Here is a 13,015-nt window from a genome sequence, read left to right on the forward strand (position 1 = left end):
CCGCGGAGGGATCGTGCGCGCGTTCCCATCGGTGCCACGCCTGATAGGCGCCCGCCGGTGCCCGCCCCGGCGCGGCGGTTCCGGCAACGCGGCGTTCCGCCGGCTGCCGTGACCTGGCCGCGGGTCCTCGGCTCTCTGAGGGTCGCACGGCGCCGCCGCCAAAGTCCAGCCCGGGCCTGGGCTCGGTGCCGCAGCCCCGGGTAAGCGGGCCTAGCGGGCGTTCCGAGCGGGCCCGCTGATCCCGCGGCGGCGCTCAGCGGCCCGTGAGGGGAGGCGGCCCCGAGCCCCCGGGGCGGGGCGGTTCCCCTCAGCAGGTGCGCGAGCTCGCCCCGCGCGCGGTGGGTCTAAGGTAATGCTGCGCTCTGCATTTCGGCCTTGCAGGGTGCGCCGCGTCCTGCTGGGCCGGCGGGGCTGGCACGAGGGCTCCCGGTGAGCTGCCGGCGGAGGCGGCCGGGGCAAGCGAGCCCCGTCGCAGGCACGGATGAGCTCCCTCGGGTGCTCGGGAGTCACGCGCTGGGCTGGATCCATGGCTAACAGGTGAGACGCTTCAGGTAACGAAAAGCCGGCACCTGAGGTCTCCCGGTGCCTGCCGTGCCCCGCCGGTGCCTGCCGTGCCCCCGTGCCCGCGCTCGCGTCGCGCCGCCCGGCGCTGCCCTCCGCCATCTTGCCCGTCCGTCTGTCCGCTGCCCTTTGTCTGTCTGCGGCTGCCTGCGGCGGGGCCGGGTGAGCCGGGCCGGGCGGGGGCTGCCGCCCGCGAGGGGTGCAACGGGCCCCGCGGCGGGACCTCCGCTGCCAGAGCCGCTCTGCGTGTCAGGGCTGCCCGGTCGGGACGTCGGGGGTCTGGGTAGGGTTCCCGCGTCCGTCCTGATGCCAGGGGAGCCGCATCCCTTTGTCTGTACGTCTGGCCGCTTGCGGGCCCGGTCCTTCCTGCCGTCTCCCGTGCGCTGGGACTGCCGGATGGATTCCGCTGCCTGGGGAGGTGTCCGAGATCTTCGTGTCCATCTATCTGAGAAGGCTGATGCGATCCCTGTGTCTGTCTGGCAGTGCGAGGCTGACAGGATCCTTTTGTCCGTCTGTCTGAGAAAGCTGATGGGATGTCCATGTCTCTCTGTCAGCAAGAGGCTGATGAAATCCGTGTGTTTGTCCCTCTGAGAAGGCTGACGGGATCTCTGTGTCCATGTGTCTTGTGGGAAATGGGTTCAGCTCCTCCTTTTGTCTGTCTCTCTGAGAGGACTGTTGGAAATGCCACCTTCCTCTGTCAGTTCAACGACACGGATGACTGTTAGGCTGCAGGAATAGGCAGGAGAGAGAAGGGTGTTTGGACTGCGGTTGCAGTCATTTTTGAAGGGGACACTCATTTTTTGAGGGGGTCAGGATTGCTTAAATCTTTACTGAGAACTGGGTAGGACTGCCCATGCAGAATGCTTTGTGGCATGCTTGTGAGTTGTGTTGGATGCTGGCCTGGAATCCAGCTGTGGTGATGCAGGATGAGCCCCATAGGCAGACGGGTGGGGAATGACCCTGGGACAGCCAGCAGAGCTTGGCTAGGGACTTGGAGGGTTTCAGTGAAGTGTGTGACAGACTCTTCTTTTCTCCTCTCAGATGAGCCCTCTGCAGAGGGAAGGAACGCTCTCTGCTCCCAGGTCAGGGAAACATGTCCCGTCGGAAACAGACCACTCCTAACAAAGTTCACTGTGAGTATGATGTTATGCAGCATTGTGGGACCCCTGCTCTGGCTGGGTTGTGGAGTCAGGTGGGGAGGAGTGGAATGATGGGAGTGATGGGAAGGCACAGCTTGTGGGGAATGGTGGTTACTCATCTTTTGTCTTAGGGTGTAAAAGAAGAGAAACTGAGCTCTGTGCATCAGGGAAGCTGGCTGTGTCCTGGCATAGCAGGACAGGGATAGGCTTGGACAAACAGCTAATGCTGTGAGCAGAGGTGTGTATATGCAGGGCCTGTAGCTGGGCTTTGCATTCACACTGTCTAAAGTACAAGTTAGAACCCTAGAAAATGTGGCCTGAGGCTCTGGCCTCTCTTGTGTAGCAAAGGAAGTTCTAGGCAAGGTGGTTGGAGCATGCTGGCTAAAAGCCAGCAAGTCCCAGGCTTTGATCTTCATCCTACCACAGACTCAGCTGAGTGGCCTTGGGCATGTTACTGAAGCTCGCTGTACTTCAGTTTCTACCAGATGATGAAATAAAGCCATTTGCTCTTTCCTGTCAAGGAATGGATGGTGGCCAAGTAAATTACAGGACAAATAACTGCTGTCTGCCAGATCATTCTTGAGCTGAGGTGGTAAGATGGATCTCTGTTTGTCCATCATTGCCAAGGCCTTAGCATTTGATTGACAGTGAAAGGGTTGAAGATGCTGTGCATCAGCACTTCTTGTGGGCAGGCTACAGCCAGGCACCAGTGGAGCTGGGAGGCAGAGATGGAGGTTTGGCTGCAGAGGGGAAACCGCACATGCACAGCTTTTGTTTGGCAGCAGAGGGAATTTGAGAGGCCTGAAATTATGCCCTTGTTCATACTCAGGTTTGTGGCCAGAAACATGCTTGGAATTTGGGCTGGAACTGGGAAAACAAATTTCCATTTCTATAGATCTGTGAGAGCAAGGCTGCTGAGAGGGCCCTGTGTTTTTTTGGCTGCAGTAGCTGTCAGGAGTGCGAGACAGAGCTGAGTGCTGCAGCCCTAACACTGCCTCATTGCTGGTGCTGCTGGCTTGCATGTCTGTGTGTATGTGTGCTCCCTCTGTGCACAGGTAGGCAACAGGCATCTGTGCATGCTGCTCTCTGTGCAAGGGCAAGCACTGGGCTGGAGCTGACACCTTGCACACCCGGTGAGTGCACTGGGCAGAGCTGGCTCTGTCTGGGACTCAAGCTCCACTGGCTGGGCAGCTTGGCAGAGCCAGCCGAGCTGTCCTTGTTGGCCAGAGTGAGGTTCTCAAGGAGTGTGGCTTGTGGCACCTGCATTGCCTTGTGCTCTCCGATTCCTGCTTCTGGTTGTTGGGTTCCACTGTGGGCAGAGTATAGGTCTAATTTGTCTGATAGTACATTAATGACTCTGGAGTTGTTGTTCTTAGAGAAATTTGGTATGTCCTCTATTTTATCCTGTGATGCCAGTAACATGCCTTGTGTCCACACACTTTTGCTTCTTAGAGTGCCCAGGTATTGCTGCTGTTACTGAGCCCAGGTTTATGTCATGTATGCACTTGAGCTGTCTTCCCTGGGCCAGAGTCGGGATCTCTTGAGTATGGAAACCAAGCACTACAGCAGCTCTAATTGTGCAGATAGAGTTTCCATGGTGTTTAGCTGGGTACTTTTCGGCACTTCACTGCGTAAGGGCTGTGTTCTTCAGAAGCTTGTACTATCATATGCAAAACTCTACATATCACGAAACTCAGTGGTGCACTGTTTTCACAGTGAACATTGCTTTTTTATCTGCAATACAAGTGATTGTATCTCCAGTCCTGGTTTTGGAGGAAGCTGTCTGACAAACACGCTACCAGGGGGCAGGAGGTTATAGCATCAGGTGTGTCACGGAGTGGAGTTCTGGGACCTGTTCATCTCCTTTACATGCAGTCCGTTGCTACAGAGCAACTATTCAGCAGGAGCCATCGAGAGCAGCAAGTAGGACCACAAGAAAATAAGGGGACCGAGAGATACCAGAAACTTGTCAATGGTGATGTCTTCACCTTGGGATGGAAAATCTTGTCTGTCTTATGATGAACACCACGAAATCGTTGGGACTTCTCTGTCTACCTAGCCTGCTGTGTGTCTGGAGGGCCCAGAAATGCCGTGCAGTGCCCTGACGAGGATAATCGGAGAAAACAACGGCTCCAAGAACGGGGTGAGCCAGCAGAATGAGGAGGCAGGCTGAGACATAGCAGACACGTTACTGGGACTTCTTCACAGGGACTGCAGTGGTTGGGAGGAGAGGAATGAAAGGGACAGCAGGTATGCAGCTTTTTCCGCAGTTGCCTGCAGCTGGGGTCTGATTTGGCAGGCTACGGGGCTGGGGTCTGCCTTTTGGATTTGCATAAATACGACTGTGCATATATGACTGGACAAATTTGATGGGAGGATGGTGCCTACTTCTTCCTTGCATGGCCACTCCATCTTCTCTTCCTTCTTGGACTGACTAGGGCAAGTGACAGCTGCCAATTTCCTCTCGTTGGCTTGCTTGGTGTCTCCTCTTTCCAGGATTACTTTGCAGGCTTGGCATGGCCCTCATTTCACCTTGCTCTCACAACACCATGGTTTTCTGTCCTCACGTAGGACAGAATCACTTTGCTTGGCAAGCAGAACAAACCAGCTAAGAGATTGTATGGTTACAAATCAAAACAGTCTTAAATAGAAGTTGATATATAAGGAAATTCAAAATAATACTGAAACAATGATAAAAATTGTGGTAAAATTTATCACAAAAGTGTTTCTGTGCATGATGGCCAGTCCCACAATTTTAATTTAGTCATTCCCCCTGCAGCACATAAATGGCTCTTAAGAATATAATTTTATTTTGCCATGTGGTGCATGAAAAACATACCTGACAAAGTGCTAACAAACTGAGCAGTAATAGTGGAATATGCTTGTTGAAAAATCAAATGCAGTTAGATTGTTTGTGGGGAGATCCCTTAATTGATTCAATTTGGTCTTTATTTTCTCCCAGAGTATGCAGTATAAAAGTATAAAAACTCTAAGCAATTCATCTGTTCTTGCATTCATCTGTTACTGTGCTGTCACCCCACCAGTCATGGACCACTTGCTGTCTTCGTGCTTGCCAAAATTTGTTGCAGGTATTAGCATGCAATTCTCTCTCCCTGCTGTCCACAAGCTGCTTTGCTTTCTATTGCTTGTGTTCTCTGCAGCTGATGCTTAGATGATTTTAGAACTCTGGATAAGAGCTTTTGTTAGTCAGATTAATTCCTGCTTCCGAGCTCTATTTATCATGGCTCCAATATCCCATTAATCCTCTATTTCCTTCCCTCTCTCTCTAACACACACACATGTTCTGTGCTCTTTGGTGCTCCTTGGATTCTCCTGTCTATAATAGCCCCATTTTGAAGGGAAAGTATCTTGCAAGAAATAGAACCCAGCATTCTCAACAGAGCCAGAAATGTTACTTGCATCAAATCCCTTGGTTCTGAAGGGCTCCGTGGACTGCCATTGTTAACTGTTTCAATTGTGTTGTTTTTCATTTCAGTAACCACTACAGCAGTGTGGACAACCCAGAATAGCCATGGGGCAGGTGGAATAGATCCACAGTGGTGGAAAGACTTGCAAATTTCAGGTCCAGGAACACAGAGAAGACCTACATGAACAGGGACTTTAAATTTATGTACAAGGAGGGAATAAACTGACTCATCTCTGAGAGACCGTTCTGTTTAGGAAGGAAGGCAGGAGAATGATATAGTCCCTTTGGATTTTGTTTTGTGGATTTTGGGGTGGGAGTTGTTTTTTTCTGTGTTTATTTTCCAGAACACCTGAGAGTTATCCTGCACCCATACAGTTCAAGAAGGGAAGGGCTCAGGGCTGATACCCTAGCAGTCATGCCTGCCCCTGTTACACAGTACCACAGGGCTGTCCCTTATTTCCACCACTGCTGACTTGGCATCCCTCTCATTCCCAGCAGTATGGAGAGGAGAATGGAATACAAAGCAGAGGCATTTGTGTCATCTCTCTTGTCCTACGTCTCTAGCTGTTTGTAAACAACTACAGTGACTTGTTTTGGTGTTGTGGTCAGCCTGCAGCCCTGTTTGTATTTAATAAAGAAACTTCTGGAGAAGAGTCTGTGAATTCACTGTTGAGCATAACATCCTTTACTTACGGCAGTGATCCTAAAGCTGTTGCCTGTCCAGCTCCTCTTCCAAGGGAATAGAAGCGTACCCAAAGTGGGGTGGAGGTGGGGGTGTGTCTGTTTATGAGCATGTGTGTGCAGAAACATCAAAAGTATAACCCTGGACCTATCCAACATTAAAGCTGTAAAGTTTTGTCAAAGGAGGACTTGGTCTGTCAGTAGATAAACAGGACACTCTTTCCTAAGTTGTTTTGTACGCTATTACTATAATACAAAAGGAATTTTGTACAAGTGGAAGACAGTATTTTTCCATGTTTGCTTTTCCCAGTCCCTTGATGTTTTTAGATAGAGGCTGGGGAGGATGCACAGGACATGGCCTGCTAACAGCACGGGTTTGGTTAACAGCTTGCATTGCTGGCTGTAAGCTGGTTGTTCTCTGCACTGTGCCGAGTCAATACTCACTGGGCTCTGGGGGTGTTGCACAGAGGCTGGAGGCACACACAATTGCTCAGTAACTGTGACTGATGCCAGTGTTCCTTATGTGAGGAGTTCCTTCTTCTGTCACCTCAGATAATGATTCCAGCTCTTAAATCCTGCAGACTGTCTGCATGGTTTGTATAGCTGAGCAGGAGCCTGCCCTGCCTTTGGACTCCAGGCTGCTGCTCAGTGAAAGTGTAATCTGTCTGAAAGGGAATAGGGGGAAGAAAACAAACAAGAAATTGCTTCCACGAGTAGCCTGTGGCATTTGGGAATTCTGTTTTGCAACTCTGTCAAAGGCAGCAGCACATCTCCCATCATAGTTTTATATCTGTCCTGTGTTCTGCAGGTCTCTTCATTTCACCCACCTTTCTCTTTCTCTTGCAATGCTTTTTTGGTCTATGGACTTTTATCCTGGTGATTTGTGGGTTTCTGCTTCTTGGAGAGGCACTGGAATTCTGTGGTGTCTGCTGCTTGTACAGTCTGTATCTCAGTCCCACCAATGTGAGGCTGTGGTCCCGATATAAAAACAGCACTCCAGGTCATGAAAACCATTCAGTGCTGGAATGGCTTCTGAAGAGGTGTCACAGCGGTCATGATGGTCCCTGCTGCTTTCAATGACAGAGACTTGGTGCTCCTCAGCACCTCTCCTCAGGCACATGGATTGTGCTCTCAAATCTTCTCTACAGCACTTTCTCACATTTCTGAAAGAGAATGATAAAAGCCTTCAAATGCTTTCGGAAACCTACATGGGGACATTGGGAACTAAAACTCTTCTCCCACAGTCTCAGTGAAACTTCTGAAGGTCTTTGAAATCTTCCATAAATCACAGCTTTTTAAAGCCCTGTCAGAATTGCAAGGTGAGCTCCAAGGAAGGCAGTGTGAGTGGGAACATGGAGCAGCACTGGCTGGAACAGTTCAGCACGTGGGAATGTACCTGTCCTTGTAACAGGACTGGTGCTCTCTCTCAGGAGTTCAATTTCCTGGTTATACTGGTGCCAGCTGTGGCCCTGTACTAAAAGGTAACTTTGTCTTCTGGAAGCTATGTTTTGATTTTATGTGAAAAATGCACTGCGTTTTCCCTGGCATTTTCACATTTGTGCTTTGAATGGTTCTTGAGCACTTACAAATCAGTTGATAAATGCAACCCAAAAGCCAGCCTGCTGGGAACTTCAGCACCTTTCCCAAGCCTCCCAGCTCATCCACTGGAAAAGGTAAATCACGACTACACCTGGAACAGTGTAATTTGTTTGCTTTAATATTAAAATTAATGGTTGCCCTTTACTGTTATTCTCTGGAACCAAAGCTTCTTTGAGCAGGGATTGCTGTAAGAAGTTTTCATTCAGAGCACAAACAAATACTTTCTTTCAAGGTGTTTGCCATGTCCTATTGAGCTGAGCTACTGGTGGTCCCTGTTTTCAACTAAACAAGTTGTTTTGTCCTAAGCATGCATCTCAGCTCTCTGGGGTCATTCCCTTAGGTTTCTGTTTTGAGCACATGAAGTGCCAATGAGATTTATTTTAGCGAGAGCCGTTCCTGGGCAAGGCAGGGTAGTTTTCTGTTCATCATATACACAGGAGAACACCAGCTCCAAGCATAGACACCTTCTGTAAAGGCAGCTTGTCCTCATCCCTCCTGGGACAGAAGAAAGTGACAGAGCATGCCAAGGACAGCCCCTAGTTTTCATATCACTGTGGAGGGCAGGTGAGGTACTGGGCATTTAGAGAGGTGCTATTTTTGTGCAAAATGCCTGCTATAGCCAGGAATAAGAGTTAATAATTTAGAAGAGTTATACAGTACTATCCCTGATCTGGGGCACTGTCACAGTCCCCAGGGGCTTCCCCCCACCCTGAGCTGTGCTGTAGGATATTGGTGGATAGCTTGGCAGCAGCAAGAGCCACCTGGCTATTTATGGCAGATATATATGGGTCACAGGTATTTTGTGGCTGGAGTGGCATACACACAGTATGCAGAGGGCAGCCCAGTGCTGCACATTGCCACTAGTGAGACTCTTCTACACCCAGGCACTGGACTCACATCAGCAGGTGCCAGAGGCTGGTGTGGCAGGGTAGGCAAGCAGAGAAGTGACCTAAGTGCTTTCCAAGAGGTGACTCCAGAGGTTCTGCACAGTGCAGGTGAGCAACCCCATGCCTGTTGTATTTTTGGCAAGCCTTGGTGGTGGGAAGCAGTGGAACAGCACCAGTCTGACTTTTTGTCTTTGTGGCTGCTAGGGGAGCAAGTCTTTGCAGGGCTGGAGGAGCAAGCCCGCCAAGCCATGATGAAAAATAACTTTCCTGGAACTCTTGGAGACCAAAGGCCAACAATTCATCCACTGCAAGACCCTGACTCCAGCAGCAGTGAGTTCTTCCCCTTCAGTAACACCAAGGTAGTAGACTGGGGAGACTGGAAAGGGGCGAGGCTGAGGGCTGCACAGTGTGTGTGAGTCCTCTGAGGATCGTCTTACCCAGCTGCTCCTCTGGGTTAGCCCTTTGTTCCAGTGCAGGACTTTGTCCTAAGGACCAGACCAGCACATGACAAACTGGGAAATGCCATGGGACCCAGTGCCGTTTCACCAGAGCAGGGTGGGAGCAGCAGCAGCTCTGGCTGAAGATCTGGCAGTCGTTGAGCAAGGCAGTGTAAGAGGACATGTCCAGGACTCAAGTGCCCTAGGCTGAGTTTAAATGGAACCCGTAGTTGGAGGGAGTGGGCAGAGGCCCCCTGTAATGCTGGTCAGGACAGTTAAGGCCTGTGAGTGCCATCAGCGTCCTGACGCTTGGTAAAACTGTTCTGCACATTTCAGGTGGCAGCGATGATGAGGAAACCACTCAGGATGAAGTTTCTTCCCATACATCTGAGGAAGATGGCTCAATGGTGAAAGTGAAGAAGGAATTAGAAAATGCAGAACAACCTGTGGCTGGAACCCCGTTGATAAAAGAAAATGAGGCAAGTGTGTACTGGCTCTGCACTCACCATAGCCTCCAGGGAGAGAGTAGGGTACTGGGTACTGTCTAAACACTTCCTCCCCCTATCATGTTTCTTTATTCTTCTCTCCCTCCCACCTCCTCCAAACAATGTTTCCTGGCAGGAAACAAGGCTATGAAGAGCTTTTTGGCTGCCTGGAACAGGAGACAGCAGGCACAAACTGGCCAAGATGTTTTCAGAGTGCATCCCCTTCCCTTGGTTCTGGTGCCATTGTCCAGTTGGCTTCCCCTTGCCACAGAAGGGCCCTGCCTTCTAGAGTCACTGTGCTGGCAAGAACCTGGGTGCAAGTGAGGCTGTGAGGCCTCTGCCCCTCTCTGAGATGCAGGGGTTTTGCTCAGAGGCTCCATGAAGGAGGTTTCTTTGGGATGTCAAGCGCCCCAGCCGGCCGTGGCAGGACTGGGAGGAGCCGAGGGAGGGCAGTGTGCCTGCGGGGGTCTGTGTGCCTTACACGGAATGGCTGCTCCTGCCCCTAGGTGCCTGAGAGTGGCAACGCTGAGCCCACACTGGGCCTGTCACAATGCCCCCTCTGCCAGCTCGAGTGTGGAAGCAGAGATCAACTCATCACACACGTCTACCAGGTAGGGATAGTTCCAGCTGTGGAGTGTCTCTGGCCTGAAGCCTCAAATCCAGAAACAACTCAAAGCTCAGGGTAACTTTGTGCTGGTCTTTGCAACCGCAGAACTGAGTTTCTAGCTAGAATGTGACTGAAGTTTACAGCTGTAAACTCTGTCCAGAGGGTGTGTGGGGGAAAGAATTGGCAAGGCCCTGGTCTACAGATCTGGAAAACATAACTCTATGCCAAGGCAGTCTCTGCAAGTATTTCAGGCTAAAACCAGGCAGTTCCTTCAAACTAAACATGGAAGCAATTTTTATATCATTTAGTGAGATAAGAAACCTTTGTCCTGATCATTTACAGTTCCTGTTATTATCCATTAGAATAGCTGTTCTTCCTCAAAATTATTCCAGTTTTGCAAGAAGTCTGTGGTGAAATCTTAGGTTTTGTTGTCAGTGCTTTCTTCATAGCACATCAGAGTCTGTAGCAGAAGGAATGAAACAGAACTTACCCGTACCAGTTGTCTCCATGTGAGTGCTTCTTTACCAGCATCCAGCCTTGCTTTAATTGAGTCATGCTTTGTCCTGCACCAGCAGTTCCTCAAATGTGTTCCTGAAAACAAGGGTCGGGTCTTATAGTCCAAGTGGTTTGGCCTTAATTTTTTCTCCTGCACTGAAGTTGAGCTATAAAGGGGTTTTCTCCTTGTTTTACCTGTGACACAATGAATTACTTGGCTTGAGCTTGGTCTAAAAGCTGGCAGACAGAGGTTTAGTGGTAAAGGGCTCCCATTCCAAGAGGCTGAACAGAATGGTTTGAGCATGCCCTGGTCTGGGCAGGGAGCTGGGAAATATTAACTACCACCTGAGTGGTTGTTTTGCAGCACACTGGAGCGGTGGTGAGTGCCAAGAGCTACCTGTGTCCTGTGTGTGGCAGAGCCCTCAGCTCCCCAGGATCCCTTGGGAGACATCTCCTGATCCACTCAGAGGACCAGCTGTCCAACTGTGCAGTTTGTGGAGCACGCTTCACCAGCCACGCCACCTTCAACAGGTCAGGGTCACCCTGGCCAATGAGTGGGCTAGGTAGTGCATTAAAGATTAGGTGGGTTGCCTTGAATGACTCAGAAGTTGTGGCTCTGGACCCACTGAGGCCTGTAGGACAGTGCTAAACACCCTCAGTGGGTGAGATTCTCTTGATCCCTTCCTGTCTGCAGCTCTGCATCCTCTGCCAAGACGTCTGCAGGCTGTGCTGGTAAAAGGGTCTTAGTGCTGTGCAGAGCTAGAGAAAGTGCTGTGGGCTGCAGCACTGGAGAACAATTCACCCCTTCCCTTGCCCAGCAATCCATTGGAGTAAGGCTGCACTATCCAGATGTGTTCATCGTGTCCAGAGCAGGACTACAAGCAGAGACCAAAATGTTCTTTCTTTATGTCCTGCATAGTGGGAGATCATCCACTGACCAGTGGAGTGGGGCTAAAAAGAGAAATTCAGAGATGATGGGGAAGAGCAGCCTACTGGTTTATTCCCACTCTTGCACTCTTCCAACCCAAATACTGCTCTGGGCTAATCCACTTCCTTGCCCTGGATAGGAGCATGCTTTATTTTAGATACTTAAACATATCTGTGGGCAAATGATTCAGCAGAGGGCTCTGCCATGGGCTGTAGTGGGAGCATTTTTCCTGGCAGCCCACGGGGACTGTGCCCACAGCACCAAGCCTCTGACTCCGTTCCTCCTGCTTTGCAGTGAGAAGCTGCCCGAGGTGCTCAGTGCGAATCGGCTGCCAGCACCACAGAGCCAGGGTGCCTCCAGCGCGGAGGGCAAGGATGTTGCCTTCTGCACGCCCGTGTATCCTGTGGGCATCCTGCTGGTGTGCAACAACTGCGCCGCGTACCGCAAGCTGCTGGAGGCACAGAGCCCCGGCGTGCGCAAGTGGGCCCTGCGGCGCCAGAACGAGCCCCTGGAGGTGCGGCTGCAGCGCCTGGAGCGGGAGCGCACGGCCAAGAAGAGCCGGCGGGACAATGAGACGCCCGAGGAGCGCGAGGTGAGGCGCATGCGGGATCGGGAAGCCAAGCGGCTGCAGCGCATGCAGGAGACAGATGAGCAGCGGGCACGGCGGCTGCAGAGGGACCGGGAGGCCATGCGCCTGAAACGCGCCAACGAGACCCCCGAGAAGCGGCAAGCCCGGCTCATCCGCGAGCGTGAAGCCAAGAGGCTCAAGCGGCGCCTGGAGAAAATGGATATGATGCTCCGGGCACAGTTTGGCCAGGACCCCTCTGCCATGGCCGCTCTGGCAGCTGAGATGAACTTCTTTCAGCTGCCAGTGAGCAATGTGGAGCTGGAGAGCCAGCTGCTGGGCAAGATGACCTTTGAGGAGCAGAGCAACAGCGCGTTGCACTAAACCACAGCCAGGAACTGTGCTGCCTTTGCTGCACCTGCCACATGTGCACTAGCGGGCTTCTGCACTCAGGAGGCTGCTGTGGGTCCCTGCCCGACCCTCCCTGACAGGTGGTTCTGGTTTTCCTCTGAACCCAGGAGGAGAACAGAGCTGAGAGATGCCTGCCAAAGCAGCTCTGGTGGGAGCAGATTCTGAGGATAGAGTCTGCTCTGGGGGCCAAGTCACAGCCTGTGACAGAACGAAAATAAATTAATGTATTAATTAACATTAATTAATGTTCACATGCATCAGTCCCCTTCTTTACCTTTTGTGCTTTGTCCTGGTTTTGGGCCCTTGGCCCATAAGTGGGTCTAGGCTACTGCAGTTCCGCTGCAGGTGAAATCCACCTCAGTAAAAAAGGATCTTGTTTACTGCAGCATGAATTACAGAGTTGAAGACAGATAGTCCACAAAGTCCTCCAGGAGTAAATCCTTTGCAATTTGTGCCCGTAAGAAGGAAAGAAAGGAGGATGTCCTTCTGGAAATGCTTGTGCACACCCTTTTTTTAAACATCGTTATTACATATTTACATATTTTGCAGTGGCATCCATGGAAAAACTAAGGAACCTGAGGTCCTGTTTTAAGATACCCCTTAAAAACAGTGAAAGAAAGGCTGGCCAAGGTAAACAAATAGCAAACAAGATTGCTGCTTTACTCACAAGTTATTTTCACTTAAACAGTATTTCAGGTTTGCAAGTGAAAGTTGATTGAATGGTAAACGATAGAGTAGGTCAGTTTCTAGGACTCTATGGGTTTGCTTTTCCCTTTATTCAGCACTGGTGAGG

The 13,015-nt window shown here is 51.0% G+C and overlaps 1 protein-coding gene across 10 annotated transcripts; it reads left to right on the plus strand.

Annotated features, from left to right (window-relative positions):
• The first annotated feature begins 26 nt into the window (after positions 1 to 26).
• Positions 27 to 12,463, plus strand: ZNF821 (zinc finger protein 821). 10 transcript variants are annotated; one of them, XM_038147793.1, is made up of 10 exons: positions 60 to 200; positions 382 to 537; positions 1,603 to 1,694; positions 3,417 to 3,950; positions 6,617 to 7,481; positions 8,499 to 8,624; positions 9,068 to 9,210; positions 9,723 to 9,827; positions 10,683 to 10,849; positions 11,541 to 12,463. In XM_038147793.1, the coding sequence occupies exons 5-10, from the start codon at positions 7,409 to 7,411 to the stop codon at positions 12,193 to 12,195; spliced, it is 1,269 nt and encodes a 422-aa protein (XP_038003721.1). In that variant the 5' UTR covers positions 60 to 200; positions 382 to 537; positions 1,603 to 1,694; positions 3,417 to 3,950; positions 6,617 to 7,408; the 3' UTR covers positions 12,196 to 12,463. The 10 variants fall into 10 exon arrangements, 8 of the variants coding, with proteins under 8 accessions (XP_038003727.1, XP_038003721.1, XP_038003728.1 ...); XM_038147800.1 differs by having other exon boundaries at positions 6,617 to 7,289; XM_038147795.1 differs by having other exon boundaries at positions 3,447 to 3,950.
• The last annotated feature ends 552 nt before the right edge of the window (positions 12,464 to 13,015 follow it).

The sequence above is a fragment of the Motacilla alba genome, chromosome 11 (assembly GCF_015832195.1).
Source record: "Motacilla alba alba isolate MOTALB_02 chromosome 11, Motacilla_alba_V1.0_pri, whole genome shotgun sequence".
Classification (NCBI taxonomy): Eukaryota; Metazoa; Chordata; class Aves; order Passeriformes; family Motacillidae; genus Motacilla; species Motacilla alba.

Bases quoted from the DNA above. Each gene is read 5' to 3' on its own strand.
- ZNF821 (XM_038147792.1), top strand. From the start codon at position 1,655: ATGTCCCGTCGGAAACAGACCACTCCTAACAAAGTTCACT. The intron at 8,403-8,498 runs GTGAGCAACCCC...TGTGGCTGCTAG, and splicing joins AGAGGTTCTGCACAGTGCAG to GGGAGCAAGTCTTTGCAGGG. The intron at 10,850-11,540 runs GTCAGGGTCACC...CCTGCTTTGCAG, and splicing joins AGCCACGCCACCTTCAACAG to TGAGAAGCTGCCCGAGGTGC.